Below are 20,320 nucleotides of genomic sequence, written 5' to 3' on the forward strand. Positions count from 1 at the left end.
GTAATAGCCCATTATCACCAGCAAGTGGTACTGTTGTACAGATTTACAAAATGCTAAACCGCTAATATAACAACACATGCCATTTAGTGGGCGCATTTATCCAACATCACTTACAGTCATGCGTGCTTACATTACACGTATGGGTGGTCCTGGGAATTGAACCCACGATTCTGGCGTTAGAAGCGCCATGCTCTACCAACTGAGCTACAGAGGACCACCTTTGGTTACAACTAAATATACTAACACACACTTTAAATTAAGACGCAAGACAACACATTTTTGCTTTTCAGTGGTAAGTCAGCAGTTAAACATTTTATTGTGGCTGCACATCCTTGCCAAACAGAAGGTTAGTATATCAAACAATGAATAGTTTTTTTCTGTTCATTTTCTTACATATAAAATCACTATAAAATGTCACTCTATGATGCTGTTCCACTGTAGCATCTCCCTGTGGACTTCTTAATGAAACATTCACACGATAAACCGATTGCTACGCCGCCGTACCCTCTTCTTCAGTACAAAATCCTTGGCCAACCACATCTCTGTGTCCATGGTAACACCCGTAATGACACAGGAAGGCCTGGTATGAGGGAGAATAGTTTCTAAGATCGACTGAAATCTTCTCCTTTGAAACAATATAAGACCATTTTCTGTCAAAGAAAATAAAAGGACTGAATAAATAAAGGTAAATAAGTCCTCTCTGTCTGTCAGTGACCCAGACAGTGACGTCACAGCCATCATGCCTCATGTAAGGTAGCCATTTTGAACAGGCCAGTAAAGGCAGTGTGGGACACCATTGGGGGACTAGCTAAAAAGCACATGGTAGTGACTGCATACTGTGTTTGTACTCTGAAAATACTAGCATAGGCTGATACAGACAGAAAACATGATTTGACCTCTTTGTACATTCCCTCTCATTGAAAGTAAACCGCAACAGGGTGGCTCGTTGGTGGGGCGGCACAGACATAGGATGATTGGCACCTCAGATTTTGTGATGTCGCCTGGATGAGTTATCAGAGAAATGTGGCACAATGCATGATGGGTAAATTACCCCCCCCCCCCCACCCTCCGGACAGACTGAAAAAGTCTTTGCATCTTTAGTGTGTCTGTGGGGGTGTTGGACTAGTCCATTCTGGGATACAGCAGGGGGTTGTACAGGGGATGGATGAGTCTTAGGGGACGGTGACATGGAAGGGGCTGCCGGGGACATTTTCATCCCCCCATTTGACGATGAGGATGTAGTTGCCCTGTTCTTTGACGGTGTAGGTGACGTTGTACATCCTGTTTCCCAGATGTTTAACATAGACCTCTTCACACGGGGTCTTGGGTCCATGTACCCCCACCATCAACATGTTAGTTCCTGTAGGGGAAGAAATACGGCAACATTAAGTATTTGTGTGAGTGTATCTGCGTGTGTATACTTTGTATGTGGGTGCATTTGTACTCGTGTCTGTCTGCGTGTGTGTCTGCGCATGTGTATGACCATCGCCTCTCACCTGCATTGCTGCAGTCCACTGTGAAGGTGTTCTTCTGCCCTACAAAGGCCTTTGATAGGCCGGCGCCCCGGGAGACCACCTTACTGGCATCCGAAGAGAACTTAGGGCCATAGGCCACGCCCATCGACGATGACGACGACAACGACTTGGTTACTGTCTCCACAAGTACGGACGAAGTTTCATGTAGACTGTGACCACCGGAGAGACGAGCACCTAGAGAGAGAGAGAGAGAGAGAGAGAGAGAGAGAGAGAGAGAGAGAGAGAGAGAGAGAGAGAGAGAGAGAGAGAGAGAGAGAGAGAGAGAGAGAGAGAGAGAGAGAGAGAGAGAGAGAGAAAGAAGAGAGAGTGGGGTTGCATAAGAGGGGTTGCGTAAGATCTACAAGAACTGGCGTGTTGCATAATCTCTCCTCATATAAAGCATAAACACACACAGCTTAGGAGCCCTCTGGACAAGTACAGAATGTCCAATATAATAGGAGTGTGTAGAGGCTAGGGACTCTTCCAACTCATTACACCAAGCCTCCACAAGGTCTGAGGACTCTTTAGTAGACCAGTACACACACACACACACACACACACACACACACACACACACACACACACACACACACACACACACACACACACACACACACACACACACACACACACACACACACACACACACACACACACACACACACACACGCACACACACACACACTTGCCATCTCTCCATCAACACATTCTAGACTCAACACTGAAATGTTAGTGTCTGGATAGCGTTGCTCTATAGAGGACTTACCTGTGACTTTAGCCTTGAAGGGGCTGCCTACGATGTGGGATGGTCCTCCGTATTTGATGGTGATGAGATAGCTGCCGGGGGCCATGGGTGTGTAAGTGACCTTGTAACCCTCGGGACAATCCTGACAGTCCATCTTGACCTTGGACGGCCCATCAATGGTCACTGACAGAGCACCCGACCCCGCATTACACGTGTTCACTACAAAATCTGATGCCACGCCTACAGGAGGGGAGGGGATAGAGATGGACAGGGAAAACATCCAATCAGAGGTGAATTATAAGAGACATGTGAGCCAGTATTGGTCATTTAAACATTTTGTGTATTTTTCCATACAGTAGCCTATCGGCCTTCTTTGGGTATTTGAAATGACCTAATTACTGAACTCTGTTAAAATTCTAATAAACATATACCATATTTGTCTACCTTATCGTATGTGTTTGTGTGGTTACAACACAATGTTCCTCATACCTGTGGTTCCTCCTTCCAGCCCAGGTCCGAAGGCAGACACCATTCCCGGATCTCCGACCTGTCCGATCTCTCCCACGCGGATCTTGAAGGGACTACCGGGAATGTGGCTCCCGTTGAAACGCACTTCGATGGAGTGGACTCCGTTCTCCCTCGGGATAAACCGGATGGCGTGCTGGTCTGCAGGGGAACAGGAAGGGGAAGGTTAAAATGGCCGACATTTTACAATATTCACAATTTACTTACTGAACCTTTCATTTAGCAAGACATGCAATTGAGATGAACGTATTTATATTGTAGGATGAGCACCTGGTGCTTTGGTTGTACTAGCCCTCTACTGTAAAACATTTCATTATTGAATCGATCTGGTGGAAAAGGCAGTATCTTAGATATTTTCTGTACTGTGTAGTAGTGAGTTGTTGTATCGTCAGTTTGTTCAGTGCTATGTCTTACCGCTGTCCAGCTCAGTAACATAACACTCCTCTACAGCTCCGGACGGGGTGTGAACCTTAGCATCTATCAACCCCCTCGCCCCGTTCAACTGCACCGCGAACGACGCCTCCTGGCCCACCTTCAATCCCATCTCCTTCAATCACAAAGGTTAAAGGTCAATGATCTAATAAGCCCCATGTGGTCAGACTGATGACAGGGTGTGGGGTAACACATTTCTTCTATAGCAGAAGCAGCTAATAATAATTATCCAACCATCTCAACCCCCAACCTGAACACACACACACACGCACACACACACACTGCCTGCATATAGATTTCAGAGTAGCCTGACCAATGTATCCACTAATTAAACTATTCATAGCTAATCTAAATGACAACTTAAATTTACAACTCAAATATAGATGACCTTCCGTCTCTGGTTTAAATGAAGAAGAGGTTATGACAGGTGTGTCTGTTCATACAGCAGTGAACTCTGCTCTCTGTATAATACCATTCCAGTCCTCGGTAATGAAGGTGCTAATAATGATAGACATCAGAATAAGGTCAGCAACCTCAGCATCCAGTGTCAAATCAAATCAAGTGTTATTGGTCGCATACACATATTTAGTAGATGTTATTGTGGCTGTAGTGAAATGCTTGTGCAATGTCAGAGTCTGGAGTGTTAATATATATATATATATATATATATATATATATATATATATATATATATATATATATATATATATATGTGTGTGTGTGTGTGTGTGTGTGTGTGTGTGTGTGTGTGTGTGTGTGTGTGTGTGTGTGTGTGTGTGTGTGCTCTAACCTGTAGGCTGGTGACTGTAAGGCGGCGTGCGTTATCAGACAGAGTGGCGATGGGGACTATAAAGGGACTGTCTGGGATGTGCTCATCATTAAACTTAATGGACACCTCATAGTCACCTGGAGAGAGAGAGAGAGAGAGAGAGAGAGAGAGAGAGAGAGAGAGAGAGAGAGAGAGAGAGAGAGAGAGAGAGAGAACACATAGTCAACCTTGTGATTTCAGGTGTAGAATATGTTCAGTATGTTGTTGTGTACGTTAGATGAATGTAGCGTGTATAATATGTTGGTCTGACCTGGCTCCTGCACCACATAGGCCACTCCACAGGATCCATCCTTCCTGTCTTCAAAGGTGATCTCTGCCTTACTGGGCCCCTCTACAGCGATGGACAGACCCCCTGCTCCAGCCTCTCTGGTCCAGATACTAAACTCAGCTACAGAGGAACACAGACAGTCAGTGATACAGTATATACAAAAGGGAAAGACGCATATGAATAGTTTCATTATCTTTATCAAAAGCCCAATATAGCCCTACAGTTAGTGAATGACTTACAAGGCAAGGCTCTCCTATTCAGAAGCTTCAAACCCTGCCTATCACTTTCTAAGAGAGCTCTACTGCACCCCTCAGCCAACCTACCTGCCACTCCTGCCACTCCTCTATCCAACCCCGTGCCCCCAGCCCGGACCTTGTGTGCCCCTCCCTCTCCCAGGGGCCCCACAGTGAACTGGAAGGGGCTCCCGGGGACGTGCTGGCCCCGGTACTTGACGTTGACCGTGTGGGGCCCCATCTCCTGGGGGATGAAGCGGACGCTGTAGGTGCTGTCCTCGCCGTCGATGATCTCTGCGTCCTCCGTCTTACCCCCCGGACTGGTCACCTGGGCCGTCATCTCCTGGGTCCCCTGGTCACCTGGAGGGGGGAGGGAGAGAAAAAGAGGGAAAGAGAGCGAAAGTAGGGGGGGGAATATATGGGAGAGGGAAGAAGAAATAGAGAGAGGAGGAGGAGAGAAGGACAGAAGTAGGAGAAATAATTCAGACAAACTTCAAAATATTCTTCACTCTGTTCACAAACAATCAGCTCGTTAGTAGCGGTAGTGGAGAATCAGAGAGACTGTATGAAGTTAGTCAGACTGAGATGTGGATACAGCTGCGTGTGGATCAGTCTCTGGCTTTGTGTGATGTCAGAGTACGATGGCTGGGTCACAGGGGTGACAGCCATGAACTGCTCAGATTTTCCAGCTCTGCGTTCTCCTTTAAACACCCTCCTATAAATTCCAATCTGGGAGGAACACGGAGCGACTCCCCAACTCAACACACACGAAGGCACACACATTAATTCATATCCAGACATGTTACTTACGTCATTGCATCATGCAATTGTTTTATTATTTTTATTCAACTTAATCAAGCAGTAGTTTGATATTTTGTATTCTAGATGTATGTATTAGTCTGGATTAAAACAAAAAGGCATAGCCAAACTAGACACTCAACACAAAACACACACATTCCGAATCAATTAATCGGCATTAGACAGGCCTCACACACCCTCTTGTGTCACACACACACCCTCTTGAGACTGTCTGGTAGTGGCTGGTATCCCACTGAAGCCTGTGAGACTCTGACTCCCCAGGAACTCTCCAAACACGTCCCTGAAAGGGTCTCCCCCGACCTGGGTACTCTCCTCCACGCGCACCTCCCGCTTGGTCTCCCCCGCCCTTGTTTTACTAATCTCTGTGCACTCCGTTCGCGTGTACGTGTGACTGCTGCGCGTGAACGTGCGCGTATGCCGCTCCTGGGCCGACACCATCTGGAACCAATTACCTACAAAGGGAGGAAGGGTGGAAGGAGGAGGAGGGAGGGAAGGAGGAAAAAATAGCAAGAGATGAAAATAGAACTATGCAGTAGGAAGACCAAGCATGGGGTCACAACAGCTTAAAGGTATGTGAAAGCATGTGACTGTGCAAGGAGAGGAAGACAAGAGAAAAGGAGGGATGGTAGATAGAAAGGAGGAGAGCCAGTGGGTTTTTTGGAATCCCAATCCTGGACCACACACAGACCATAACGGTTCTCACCTGGTATTTTTAGGTTGAGGTTACAGGTGCTGCCCACAGTAGCAATGGATGGAGCATGTCTCTTCCTGGTGATGCTCTCCTTCACCCTGCCCTCACCACACACCTTCACTGTGAAAGGACTTCCTGTGGGTTAGACCAATCACAGCCAGTCAGGAACCCAAATCAGACAAAAAAATGCAAGACCACCCATAGCAGGATAAGTCTGTTTAGACAGGAGCTTAATTGTATACACCCGAGGCCGCCGGAGGCCCCCTGAACTCACCTGGAATGTGCTGGTCGGCGAACTTGATGTTGATTATGTAATTTCCTGGTTCAGTGGGACAGTAGGTCACCTTACAGGTACCATCCTCCACATCCTCACAGTTAATATCCACCTTACTGGGACCCTCGATAGACAGGCCCAGACCACCATAACCTGATAGAGAGAAGAGGGAGGGAGGGAGGGGGAGGGAGGGAGGGAGGGAGGGAGGGAGGGAGGGAGGGAGGGAGGGAGGGAGGGAGGGAGGGAGGGAGGGAGGGAGGGAGGGAGACATGAGAAGAGTAGAGAGATTAGATAGTGAGACATGAGAGAGGAGAAAGATGGGGAGAAAGATGTCACTGTGAGTGTTGGTTACACCAGTCATATCCACATTGTAATGGAAAACTCTAATTCATACAGTCATTTTGAGTATTATTAACAGTAAAATATGTGTAACATTTTACTGCAGCATACTGTAAATGATGGTCCATTGTGGGAACATTTTGTGGGCAGGGAAATTATTGCTGTATTTTGAATGGTACACTGTAAAAAACACAACTTGTTTTTACAGTAACTTACTGGCAGCTTGTTACTTGTAGATTACTGTAAAAAAAATAACAGTATGTTATTGTAAAAAAAACACTTACCGCAAAAACAAGTTGAGTTTTTTAAAGTGTACTGTAATTCTATCCCACAGAATACAGTAGCGTACTGGATTTGTGGAGTGCCAAAAAGCTTTTGACCACTAGTGCGTGCACTGCATTGTTGATTCTGTCTCATTAACATATTTGAGGCGTAAGAGGCTATATTTGTTGCACCCGTTAGTGAAAATGCTGTACTAACTTAACCTGCATGTGGTATTAGTGCCCCATCAATTGAAAAGGTATAGGGCACAGATTGGAGTGGCAGCAAGTCTTACACCTTAATGATTGAGCCTTTTGCCATGTCCTTTTGGTCTGTTTTGCCATGTCCTTTTGGTCTGTTTTGCCATGTCCTTTTGGTCTGTTTTGCCATGTCCTTTTGGTCTGTTTTGCCATGTCCTTTTGGTCTGTTTCGCCATGTCCTTTTGGTCTGTTTCGCCATGTCCTTTTGGTCTGTTTTGCCATGTCCTTTTGGTCTGTTTTGCCATGTCCTTTTGGTCTGTTTTGCCATGTCCTTTTGGTCTGTTTCGCCATGTCCTTTTGGTCTGGTCTGTTTTGCCATGTCCTTTTGGTCTGTTTTGCCATGTCCTTTTGGTCTGTTTTGCCATGTCCTTTTGGTCTGTTTTGCCATGTCCTTTTGGTCTGTTTTGCCATGTCCTTTTGGTCTGTTTCGCCATGTCCTTTTGGTCTGTTTCGCCATGTCCTTTTGGTCTGTTTTGCCATGTCCTTTTGGTCTGTTTTGCCATGTCCTTTTGGTCTGTTTTGCCATGTCCTTTTGGTCTGTTTTGCCATGTCCTTTTGGTCTGTTTTGCCATGTCCTTTTGGTCTGTTTTGCCATGTCCTTTTGGTCTGTTTTGCCATGTCCTTTTGGTCTGTTTTGCCATGTCCTTTTGGTCTGTTTTGCCATGTCCTTTTGGTCTGTTTTGCCATGTCCTTTTGGTCTGTTTTGCCATGTGTTCACTGCCATTTTGGAAGCCTTTTGTTAAGACCTCTAGAAGAGCAACTGATATAAAACACCAAATATTCATTGATGTGCTTTAAAGTAAACACATTAACTACGTAGCAGCCAATCTCTTTACACCAATCCCATGTAATTACAGTCAAATACTGTCTAATACAAACCCTAATGCCCTCAACAAATTTCATCCATCCATTCATTCATTACGATTACAGTAGCATTTACTTTTTTACTGTATAATACAATCAATTCGACGGTATTGTACTGTGTGTTAATACGCAGTGCTTGCTTTGATACAGTATTTAGATTACAATAGGTGTACTGCAATATGAAATACAGTAACTTACTTGACAATGAGCTGCCTGCAAGTTACTGACAAATTCACGGCAACCCTTTTACAGTGCACACACAGCAAAAACTACTAACTTAAAACTTCTGAACGTCTAAAGTTGAATATTATCTTAACCCCCTATTATGTTCAATAGTAACTTGTCGCAATGAATACCAATGAAAACACCCTCACCTGCGTTCCTAGTGTCAACTATGAACTCAGCCACCTCAAAGATGTGTCCCTCCACCAGTCCCTGGCCAAACACCTTGACCTTGCTGGCGTCGCCGATCTCTGACTGACCCACCATGATCTTGAAGGGGCTGTTGGTCACGTGCGTCCCGTTCTTCTTCACACTCACAACATGCTCCCCTACCTCCTTAGGAGTGAATGAGATACCTAGAGGGGAGGACGGATAGAGGAGAATGCAATCAGATACATGGAATGACTATATCTGTGCCTCTATGGTTTAAACATACAGACGTTTACTCTTGCTGCCATCTTACCAGGTCTCTTTCGAAAAAAGAAAAAAAAAGAGGTTTGCAGAACTTTGTCTTACTGACTAAATAATAGATTGATAAACTTTGGGACCCGGGCCTGGTGAGTGGCTCACCAATGTGTCGATTGGGCAGTCTCTTGAGCAGGCAGGGTTCCTCGTTGCCCGACGGTGCTCTGATGCTCGCTGTCAGGCTGGTCAAGTCTGTCTCTGAGATCTTCAATGACACGTCTGTTGCCGTGCCAACGTTGAGCTGGGATGTCCTCATAGTGTCATCTCCTACAGGGGAGAGAAGGACATAAAATAACAAAGAGAATGAAGGCGAGAAAATGAAAACAAATTCCTGCATTTAATGAATACAACTTTTGAATAAAATCTTGCTCTAGCCTCGTTGCATATTACAAACTCTCTCTCTCTCTCTCTCTCTCTCTCTCTCTCTCTCTCTCTCTCTCTCTCTCTCTCTCTCTCTCTCTCTCTCTCTCTCTCTCTCTCTCTCTCTCTCTCTCACTCTCTCTCTCACTCTCTCTCTCTCTCTCACTCTCTCTCACACACACACATAGTCATTACCTGTGATCTTGGCAGTGTAGGGGCTGCCGGCGATGTGTTTGTTGTCAAACTTGACGATGATGTTGTAGTCTCCTGGCACAGTGGGAAGGTAGGACACAGTACAGGTTCCATCCTTGTTGTCCTTACAGTTGATCTCTGCCTTAGAGGGACCCTCCACTGCCAGGGACAGACCACCTAGACATGAGAGGAGAGAGGGAGAAAGACAGGAAGAGAGAAAGTAGGAATAGCAGAAGAGAGGAGAGATGGGGGAATGTAGGAGGAGACAAAGGGTGAGAGAGGGATGGAGGAATGTAGGAGGAGACAAAGGGTGAGAGAGGGATGGAGGAATGTAGGAGGAGACAAAGGGTGAGAGAGGGATGGAGGAATGTAGGAGGAGACAAAGGGTGAGAGAGGGATGGACTAAAATCAGGCAGGGGAAAGGGATTGAAGACTTTGAGAATTGTTGAATTCCATGTTTAATACCATGATAGAATTTGACCATAGCACAGTAGTGGCACAAATCAGTGTTTGTTTGGTTCAGTTCCTTACCTTCCCCTGCATCCTTGGTGACGATGGTGAAGGTGGCAGGTTTGTTGACCATGCCGTGACTCAGACCAGGACCATAGGCTGTCACATGACCACTATTGATGGCATCTACATAGAACTGGAGGGGACTTCCTGTGATGGAACAGCATGAAACAGCAAATTATGGATCTATTTCCTGTATGGAATTAGACTCTGTGTGTGTGTATGTGTGTGTGTGTGTTTGTGTTTTTCTCTATGCAATATGTACCTGGGATGTGGTTTCCATCATATTTGATGTCCATCTCATGCAGGCCTTTCTCTGTAGGGGCATACTTCACTGTTACTGTCCCATCCTTGTTGTCTGTGATGTTAGGACGGGCTGTCTTACCTGAGGGCATACGCACCTCACCTGGAAACACACACACACACACACACACACACACACACACACACACACACACACACACACACACACACACACACACACACACACACACACACACACACACACACACACACACACACACACACACACACACACGTAAGTTATTATCATACATATCACAGAAAACACCATACACACACACACACACACACTGTCAGACATCAGTTAAAACTCACCTGTGATCTCTCCCTTCTGAACGGTGAATGGAATGACCAGGTTGAAGGGGCGGAGCATAGGCTCCATGATATCGCCGGTGGTGACTGGCTCCTCTGTGGCCTATGAAAGGGTAATGGTTCAATTAACATTAGCATTGGCATTCTGGACTATATCTCTGCTCAGGGATAGTACGAGGGGATGGAGGTGAAAGCACAAGCCCAGGCATAGGCCTTGACTCTGGGCAGACAGGACAGGTGAGAGTCCAGGCTTTGAAGGCCTGAGAGATGATCAAAAACAGTCAAAGCAATGCAAAGCGACTCATGCACACAAAACAGAGACATACAAAATCAATGGCCGTCGCCATAAAGGAGACAAGCAAAACAAAAATGAAGTGGACATACAATGATTGTCAACACAGAGGTTTTCGAGATGTACATGGAAAGCAAAGTTGGAATCATGGTGTTGAGATATGAAGGAGGTGGGTAAGCTGAAGGAGAGGGTGGAGGTGAGGTGGAGGTAAGTGCTGGCAGGTTTATACCCAGTGAGGGGGGTAGCCCTGGTAGGCCTGGTAGGGCTGTTGTAACTGGAGCTTGTCACACGGTTCCTCTATTATAGGGACGGTATCACTGGCCTGGTGGGGAGGGTAAGTCACACGTTTAGGAAAACTTCATAGAAATCGACTAATTACTCATCGTATTTCTATGGGGAACTTACAAATCATCATGCACACACAGTTATAGTAATCCTCCAAGGATTAGCATAGGCTCATGTAAGTAGCAAACCATGCACATCTCATGTACTGTCACATGACATGAGTCAAACCAACTGTATCTGAACCAGCCCAGCGATCACACAACATCGTGTCATACCATAGTGTTACAGAAGACATTCAATGAATGAAACACATTTATGGCAACACTGTGACAAAAAAAACGACACTTTCCCAACAAATTCAGGTAAGGACTACAGTACCCATGATGCCGTGTGTACTGTAGTACCAGAAAGTACTCACCACCACGTGGAAGGGGCTGTTTGGAATGTGTTCTCCTCCAAAGCGGATGGTGATGACGTATTTCCCAGGTTCCGGAGCCGTGTAGTAGATGTCAAACGTTCCGTCGGAATTCTCCACCACGTCCACGTCTAGCTCCGCCCCATCTGGCGTCGACACCTTACAGGTCACCTTTCCCTTCCCAGCAGCTTTTGCGTCCACGGTGATGACGGTCTCCTCGCCGATCTGGATGGTGGGTCCGAGACCTGAACCTGTCGAGAATGATGGACATGTAAGGAGACCATACACAACTACAGAAACTATCCCGTCATCACTAACATCAAGTCAATATAATCATGTGCTGTACATATACTGGTGTACATGCTCGTTTTCAGAAGAATGATCATGTTAAGAAATGCTCACCCAATCCATGTCCTCCAATGGAAACTGTAGATAGAAAGTAAATGATGCCTCATTAATGTGGCATCATGGGCTAAAACCCACCAAAGCTACTTCATCCGAGCAATGATTATCCAGGCTTTCCTTTCTTCATAGATACATACAGTACGGATATAGATATACATTTACATGTAGTCCTCTCACTGACCTGTGACCAGACACTTGCTGGCGTCTCCAATGGGCAGGGCATGGATACGATAGGGTGAGTAGGGAATCTCATCTCCTCCATACTTGATGGTGATGGTGTAGCGCCCTGCCATGTCTGGTACATAGGACACTGTGTACGTCCCATCTCTGTTGTCACGGATGTTGGCCTTTTTCGGCTTGCCTTCCGGGTCCTACAGGTGTAGGGATACAAACCACATTAGCCAATTAGCCAAGTAGCCAAACCCAATGGAGGTCAGTCCACACAGACTGGTGAGGAGGGACATTGAGGGGATGGAGAATGTTTGTCTTTCATGGGCTGTGTACTGCTGTTTAGGAGAACCGTTCACTACCAAACATCCAAGAGATCCCTGTTCCTCCCAGTTCCTCCTCCAGGTTTTGTCCCAACTCATCACAGCACCGAACTTGTTTCAGTGAAGTTTCAGCCAGGGAGTTCATCCGTTGTTTATACATTGTTTTAACTTTGGTCTACAATGCCTTTTTATCTGGTCTACAATCCCTTGTTCTCCTACATAGACTGACTTCTCTCCTCTCTCACAGTAAGAAGAGAGGAGAGTGAAAGGACACATAGAGGGGAGACGGCAGACAGCGAGAAGGGTGAAAGAGAAGAGAGGCTTACGGAGCCTTTCTTAAGAATACTGAAGGGTATGGTCCCCTTGACTATATGCTTCTCCCATACCCTCCTGCCCCAGTCCTCCACAAACACTGAGGCCTCACGCCTGGACCCATCCGGACCCTGCAGACAAGTCAACAGGCAGACACGTCACAGCCACAACCCAACCACATCCCAGAGCAGGGAGGGGCAGCGAGAAAGGAATGGGTAGAATGGGGGGAGGGGCTGACTTGACATGGGAGTTGGTGTTTTTTTTTTATTAAACACAAAATAAGAAAATAAGGTAGAAATGTCGAAATTGGTAACAAGCATGAATCATAACAGCAAGATTGAAGAGATGTTTATCATCTTAAGGTTAAAGAAAAAGAAATGGAGGTTCTCTTGTAAATAGGGAGGAGAATGTCTGAGCTCACAGTCTATGACAGTTTCCTGTCTAGAGAGGAAGTGACGGAGGCGGAGGTGACTCACCAGTATCTGCACAGTGAGCAGGCCTTCGCCAGCATCGCGGGCATCGATGGTGAACTCCACAGGCAGGCTGGCAGGCACACCCTGGGCATTCAAACCTGGCCCACTGGCACGCACCTTACTGGCATCATGAGCAGGCAATGTCTTGATCTTATACGGACTGCAGAGAGAAGAAAAAAAACATAATTTGAAAGAAAGGATTGTTTATGAAAGATCAAGATTTAAATCTCTCAAGGATTTAAATATTTCAGTTCAACTGAATTTCCACTTCAGGACAGGAAAAGAGGAACAATAGAGAATGACAGAGGGATAAAATCATTGTGTATTCAGTACAAAGATTTGATGGAAACATGTGATCACAGTTTGGTTCCTCCTCCTGCTGTTCTGACCTGCGAGGGACCTCCTGGTCAGCGTACTTCACACACACGGTGTACGGGCCGTCCTTGGCCGGGGTGTAGGTCGCTGTGTGTGTTCCGTCTCCGTTATCCGTGATGTTCACTGGCTCAGCCACTCCTGAGGTGGGAAGTAATTCAATATTGACCACAGTCTGAAAAGTTTAAGGAGGGGTCGGGGTGTCTCTCTCTCTCTCACCAGTAGGTCCGTACAGCACCACTCCCAGAGGGGCGAGGCCAGCCTTGCTGGTGTCCACAGTGAAGGTCTGAAGAACACGGGCTCTGACTCCACTACCCAGCCCTGGGCCTGAACACCTCACCTTACTTGGGTCCACCAGCTCTCTCACTGGCACACGGAAGGGACTCCCTGCAACACACACAGGCAGGAGTCTATTGGAATTATACACGTATAGGTATATATTGCATGTGTACATTGATGAGTATTCATTTGTTTACGTACTTCTTTGAAAGCCCAGACCAAGCAAAACATTCTCATTACATACTTGTAGCATGTGTTATACAGGCCCTGCATTGCCAAGATATTTGAAAGCTCTAACAATGGAAATACATGTCCTCAAATATGGAAGGCAGGCAAGAGAAGATGAGATCAGATGGGACCATTCTAGCCAAAGAGAGAGCAGATATATGTGTGAACAACAGGCCATAGAAATTCAAAGAAAATCATAGTACCAATAGTTGCTTCTAATAAAACAGATGTATGTCCTTGAACCGACTATTTTAAAATTGCAAACAGAAGAAGTTATAAGGGTCATTTATTTAGTTGCTAAAGGCAGCCTCCAGTACCCCAGCCGGCCTTCAGCTTGAGTTACTCATTGAGGGGGAGCACTGAGTTAGCCTACAACATCACTTCCTGGAGTAGCTCAAACTGTGCATGTTATGTCTCCATGAGATGTCATCTTAACTGACTTCATTTGGCTTCAAAGCACTATTGAGTCTTCACATAGGAATGAATGGTGTCATGTGATAAATGGTTTTGTCCACTTATATATACAGTCATTGGGAAGCCCTCAATGGCAATGTCCATGCTAAAACTGGTTATATCCATGATGACTCCTCTATTTCTATGACATGCACAACTCCAATAAAAAATATTTTCCAAAGTTGCCAAAATGCCACGTGCGTTCACTTCATTAAAAAAAAAAGTGTTTAACTAGGCAAGTTAATTAATAACAAATTCTTATTTACAATGATGGCCTACCCCGGCCAAACCTCATTAGTAACAAACTTGTCATTACGAAACTTCTATTTGATCAAATAAGCCTCACCTAGCAAATTAGAGATAAACTCTCTCATTGACTCCTCACTTCGTGGGCTTATTTTCATGGACAGAGTTTGGGCGGAGTAGACCTCTCGCTTCACCTCATCCTCTCTGACCAAGCAAAACATTCCCATTCCATACTTATAGCATGTGATATATACAGGTCTAGTGTACATTGATACGCATACCTTTTTGAAAGCCTAGACCAATCAAAACATCTTCCATGACACTAACACTCTTTATCAACCAATCATGAAGAGTTTAAATTCTTTCCAACAGGAAGTGAAGGGGCTCTCAGAAGAAGTGACATCATAAAGTACCTGGGATGGGCAAGCCTCCGAAGGTAATGTTGACATCATAGTCTCCCGGGGTGAAGGGGATGTACTCCACACTGCAGCTGCCATCTTTATTGTCCTTACAGGACATCTTAGCCTCTGATGGACCCTCGATGGCCAGGCCCAGACCCCCTGTACCAGCACCCCTAGAGGGGGAGGGAGGGAGAGAGGGGGACAGAAAGAGAGAGGGGTGGTGAAGAGGGAGGAGAGAATAATGGCTTCCAGTATCTCATAACTGAGATGTTTTTTTTTGCCACACCATTTAACCTTCCTCCAACTGATAGAGGAATACCCCATTTCACCCATCTGATTTTCACCCCAGTGTGTACCCAGTGTGTACCCCCTGAACAGATTGACAGAAGGATGCAGTGTAAATCTCTGATGGAAGCCTTATGTTCCACATGGTAATGATGAGGATTAAGTAAGTAAGTAAGTTAGTACCTGGTTTCAACGGTGAAGCGGTTGGGTTTGTTGACCAGGCCCTCCTCCAGACCAGGGCCGTAGGCTCTGACACGGCTAGGGTCACAACCCTCCGTTACCGGGACACGGAACGGACTGTTAGGCACCGCCACATCATCATACAGCACCTCTATCAGGTGCATCCCTGAACACACACAAGCAGTGAGAGAACACACACACACACACACACACAAAAGCACATTTGACTACTTTCTTTTGAAACTAGTGTGACCAAAAAAAACAATCTCAACAGTGAATCACTGTGGCCATTGCTAGAGGAACACTGATTGGATTACTAAACTGCTACAATAAACTGTGTGTGTGTGTGTGTGTGTGTGTGTGTGTGTGTGTGTGTGTGTGTGTGTGTGTGTGTGTGTGTGTGTGTGTGTGTGTGTGTGTGTGTGTGTGTGTGTGTGTGTGTGTGTGTGTGTGTGTGTGTGTGTGTGTGTGCGTGTGTGCGTGCGTGCGTGCGTGCGTGCGTGTGCGTGTGTGCGTGTTTATGAAAAGTCCATGTCAGAGAGCCACAAGGTTGCGTATTTCTGTCCCCAATTCAGCGGGCTGAGGCCTGGACGTAACAGGCATCCCCTATTAGTGGAAAACCATCTGCCCTCCCTCTGTAGACAGTCACCGGCTACTAATACCTTACTTCCCCCAGACCTCTCTCTCTATCTCCCTCTCTATCTCCCTCTATCCATCCCTCCCTCGCTCCACCTCTCTCTCTCTCTCTGGGAGAAGATTTAGTTCCAGCTTCCATTCATTCATTGTTATAATGTTATTTTTTTTGCCTTTCTGTCTTTCTCCCTAGCTCATCACTCTTTCTCTCCCCCTCTCTACCTTAACTTCCCTCTTTCTTTCTGTTCTGTGTGTCTCTCCCATCTTCTCTCTCCCTCTTCCATGTAATCTCAACGTGTGTGCTCTCTTTCCCCCTCGTGTCCTCAACAGCCGGGGCCTAAATATACATCAACCCCCTCCCACTTCTCTCGAAGTCCTCTCGTATCTCCAGCCAGGGCCTGTATACACAAATGATATCACAGTAGGAGTGCTGATCTCCGATCAGATCCCCCCCCCCCTGATCCTATATCAGTGTTCCTACTCAAAGCCACTTGGTGAATATGGGCCAAGGGGCCTACACTGGGAGAAATCACACTGCTTCCTGGCAGGCTAGAGTATGTTAAAGTCATGAAGGGCAGAACAGCTGAGCTCAGCTCTTTTCCCCCTGGCTAAGGGGGAGGGAAAACAGTTAGTTTTATGAAAGCCACAAGGTTTATTTTTTGGGAATTACGACATGTGGCGCTGGAAAAACATTCACAAACAGGGTGAGCACCAAGGCTACCCAGACTCCCTCACTGCAGGCCTCAAGAGGGGCTATAAGCCAATCAGACGGGTGTACTGGGGCGGCTGTGGGCTCATTCAGGTACAATACAATCCAAGGCAATCTAATGACTTTCCTATGAGCTTTGGCTTCATATATGGCAGATAATACATTGTGCCTGATATTCTGCTTCATACATCATAATGTTCTCTAGATAGAATGTACATCACATTATTGGTGCAGATGCATGACTCAGCCTTACCATCCTCGTAGGCAGCGTATTCCACTCTGTAGGTGCCTTCCCCCTTGTCAGTGATGTAGGCGTCTGTGTTGGCGCCTGTAGGGTTGACGATGCGGGCCTTGACATGGCTGCCCCCGGTCTTGCTCTTGGCACGGGCATCCACGATGAAATGGGTAGTCACCTCCCTCAGGACCCCTGTGGACAACACAGATACCATATGTATGTGGAGCTTGGTTGTTTTGTCTGTCTTTCACAGGTGATGTGTCTATCTGGCTGGCTGGCTGCCTGTCTGTCTGTACTTCTGTCTTTGTCCCTCGTTCTCTGATCCACAGGAGGTTGGTGGCACCTTAATTTGGGAGAACGGGCTTGTGGAAATGGTATCATATACATCAAACACAGTTTCCAAGTGTTTGATGCCATTCCATTTGCTCTGTTCTGGCCATTATTATGAGCCTTCCTCCCCTCAGCAGCCTCCTGCACTCTGATCGCAATTATTTTCTCTCTATGTGATAGACACACATTTCTCTTTCTCTCTCTCTTCCCCCTGTCTATCTCTAACTTTTCCCTTGGGATCTAAGCTGAGACTAATTCGACAGCAGGTCTGTCTGAGTTAACACAAACCTCCATTGACAGCCGCACGTCTGCAGTATCAATTCCACTGGCTTTAAAAGCCCAGCCAATCACTGCCAATCAGGAACACAACCAACCAATCACAAAGCAATCACAACCCCTCACAGTCAGACATGGCCAATCAGGATCGTCCAAGTCTAATCAAAGCCAGACAAGGCTGTGCAGGGCAGTAATGTCAGTCAAGCTGTGGTCAGGTCGCTACGGCTAATCGTCAGTTTATTTTCCTTCCTCTACGGACAGAAAGAGATAGGGGAGAGAGAATAGGAGTGGGAGAGAAAGGACAGAGGTAGAGAGCAAAGGAGAGAGAGAGGGAGAGAGAGAGAGAGAGAGAGAGAGAGAGAGAGAGAGAGAGAGAGAGAGAGAGAGAGAGAGAGAGAGAGAGAGAGAGAGAGAGAGAGAGAGAGAGAGAGAGAGAGAGAGAGAGAGAGAGAGAGAGAGAGAGAGAGAGAGAGAGAGAGGGAGAGAGAGAGAGAGAGAGAGAGAGAGAGAGAGAGAGAGAGAGAGAGAATTTATCAAATGCACAGACCACAAATTTAGCACTGCCACACTCCATTAACCAGGTTTTGAGTGTAGGCTATTCCCCTGACATCTGGAACCAAGGACTAAAAATGGAGGCAAAATGGAGGCAAATTTGATCCAAACAGTTACCGTGGCATTTGTGTCAACAGAAACCTGGCAAAAATACTCTGCGCCATCATGAACAGCATATTACTACAATGTTCTGAGCAAAAATCGAATTGAATTCCTACCAAATGATCAAACTTCAGACCACATGTATACCCTCCACACCCTAGATGTTAAACATGAGAATCAAAACAAAACATTTCTCCTGCTTTGTGGATTTCCAAAAAGCCTTTGATTCACTTTGAGCGTGAAGACATTTTTCTGAAATGAATAGAAAGTGGTGTGAGTAGAAAAGCATACTGTGTGACGTCCTCAAATCAATGTGTAGAAATAACAACTGTGCAGTCAACATTGGAAATAAACGTACACATTTATTTTCCCAAGGACGCAGAGGGAAACAGTTGAACAACCGAAGCTCAAGTCTATTTAATATATATATTTTTTTTAAACTAGAACAATCAACAGCCCACGGTCTCACTCTTAACAACACAGAAATAAAATGCCTCCTGTATGCAGACATGGTGCTGCTGTCCCCCGCAAAATATGAGTTACAGCAACAACTAGATTATCTGCAACAGTTCTGTCAGACCTGGGCCTTGACAGTCAATCTCAAAAAGACAAACATTCTATCCAGATGTTGGGGAAAACCGATATCCATTTTTACTGGGCTCCACAGTGAACTTCAACCTGGCTGTGGATTAACGTGAAGACAAAGCAAGGTAGGGCTTTCTCTGTCATTAAAATATCTATCAAATTAGACATACCAATTAGGATTTTGCTCAAAATATTCAAATCAACAACAGAAACAATTGCACTATATGGCAGGGAAGTGCGGGGTCCGCTTATAAAACAAGAATTTGACAAATGGGACAAACGCCCAATTGAAACACTGCATGAGGATTCTCTAAGATCATCCTAAGAGTACAGAGAAAAACTATAAACAACGCATCCAAAAAAAGACCTACCAAATTATATAAACATTTCTTAACAGGTGACCCCGCTCCTACCACTACAAAGATCTCAACTGTCAGGTGACCACCACAGGAGAAGAGTCTCGTCAGCCAGGTGGTCCTGAGGCTCAATTCACTAACCACTACCAACACAACAAATCCTCCGGACAGCATCTGGCCCAACCACATTATCACAGAGCAAAAAGAAAAATATCACCAATTGGGAAAAACCCCCACAAATAATCAAAGTAAACTTCAATGCTATTAAGTTCTAAACAAACAGTACACAGTGGCAGACTATCTGACTATCTGAAAACTGAGGAAAACACTAACTACTGTATGTACAGACTGAGTGAGCACAGCCTGGCCATAGAGACCAGAGAGGACAGGCTGTGCTCGTTCTTCACCCAGGAAGAGGAAGAGACAGAACAGTATTTTCTGTCAGACTGTGACAGATATTCTGACATAAGAAATACATTCTTCCCAAAATTATAAAACAACAAATACATTATTTACATTATTCAAATACATTAAATACATTATTGGTTAAAAACTCAAATGCTGTGTTTTATCAGCCACATGTGTGGCCTCCTTCCACAATGTGAGAGACAGCCAGTGAGAAGTATAGTATGATTATTCATATTAACCTATTCTTAATGATTATTTGTTGTAATTGCTGCTAATATGAGTATCACTATCATTATCATTGCTTCATTATATTTCCTGAGCTTTCTTATATCTCCTAGATATGGGACAGACACTTCAAAACCTTTTTCCTTGACTGTCTGTTTTGCCAACGGCTCAAACTCTTAAGAATGAATTACAGTCTAGTATATTGCTCTGACCATCGTCGATATATGTTTACTTTGACAATGTAAGTGTTTACTTTCCATGTAAATAAAGTATACTGAATTGAATTGAAAGAGAGAGAGAGAGAGAGAGAGAGAGAGAGAGAGAGAGAGAGAGAGAGAGAGAGAGAGAGAGAGAGAGAGAGAGAGAGAGAGAGA

At 45.5% G+C, this 20,320-nt stretch overlaps 1 protein-coding gene across 10 annotated transcripts in view; it reads right to left on the reverse strand.

Annotated features, from left to right (window-relative positions):
- Positions 1-276: 276 nt before the first annotated feature.
- The window catches only part of LOC118365956 (filamin-C-like), a 79,079-nt gene continuing 59,035 nt past the window's right edge, over positions 277-20,320 (reverse strand). For 2 of the 10 annotated variants that reach the window (XM_052492080.1, XM_052492083.1), the window contains 27 exons: positions 17,131-17,304; positions 15,539-15,701; positions 15,083-15,243; positions 13,683-13,850; positions 13,481-13,604; positions 13,095-13,251; positions 11,997-12,186; positions 11,813-11,836; positions 11,414-11,661; positions 10,940-11,032; positions 10,422-10,521; positions 10,069-10,209; positions 9,825-9,953; positions 9,297-9,470; positions 8,847-9,008; positions 8,429-8,632; positions 6,331-6,483; positions 6,069-6,191; positions 5,563-5,817; positions 4,637-4,906; positions 4,296-4,433; positions 4,007-4,122; positions 3,199-3,331; positions 2,749-2,925; positions 2,281-2,499; positions 1,497-1,709; positions 277-1,360 (listed from right to left, as the gene is read on the reverse strand). In XM_052492080.1, the coding sequence (XP_052348040.1) occupies positions 1,173-1,360; positions 1,497-1,709; positions 2,281-2,499; positions 2,749-2,925; positions 3,199-3,331; positions 4,007-4,122; positions 4,296-4,433; positions 4,637-4,906; positions 5,563-5,817; positions 6,069-6,191; positions 6,331-6,483; positions 8,429-8,632; positions 8,847-9,008; positions 9,297-9,470; positions 9,825-9,953; positions 10,069-10,209; positions 10,422-10,521; positions 10,940-11,032; positions 11,414-11,661; positions 11,813-11,836; positions 11,997-12,186; positions 13,095-13,251; positions 13,481-13,604; positions 13,683-13,850; positions 15,083-15,243; positions 15,539-15,701; positions 17,131-17,304 (4,397 nt within the window). In that variant the 3' untranslated portion in view covers positions 277-1,172. Of the gene's footprint in view, positions 1,361-1,496; positions 1,710-2,280; positions 2,500-2,748; positions 2,926-3,198; positions 3,332-4,006; positions 4,123-4,295; positions 4,434-4,636; positions 4,907-5,541; positions 5,818-6,068; positions 6,192-6,330; positions 6,484-8,428; positions 8,633-8,846; positions 9,009-9,296; positions 9,471-9,824; positions 9,954-10,068; positions 10,210-10,421; positions 10,522-10,939; positions 11,033-11,413; positions 11,662-11,812; positions 11,837-11,996; positions 12,187-13,094; positions 13,252-13,480; positions 13,605-13,682; positions 13,851-15,082; positions 15,244-15,538; positions 15,702-17,130; positions 17,305-20,320 lie in introns of all 10 variants that reach the window. The other 8 variants (XM_052492079.1, XM_052492082.1, XM_052492085.1 and 5 more) reach the window with 5 other exon arrangements.

The sequence above is a fragment of the Oncorhynchus keta genome, chromosome 33, assembly GCF_023373465.1.
Source record: "Oncorhynchus keta strain PuntledgeMale-10-30-2019 chromosome 33, Oket_V2, whole genome shotgun sequence".
Lineage (NCBI taxonomy): Eukaryota > Metazoa > Chordata > Actinopteri > Salmoniformes > Salmonidae > Oncorhynchus > Oncorhynchus keta.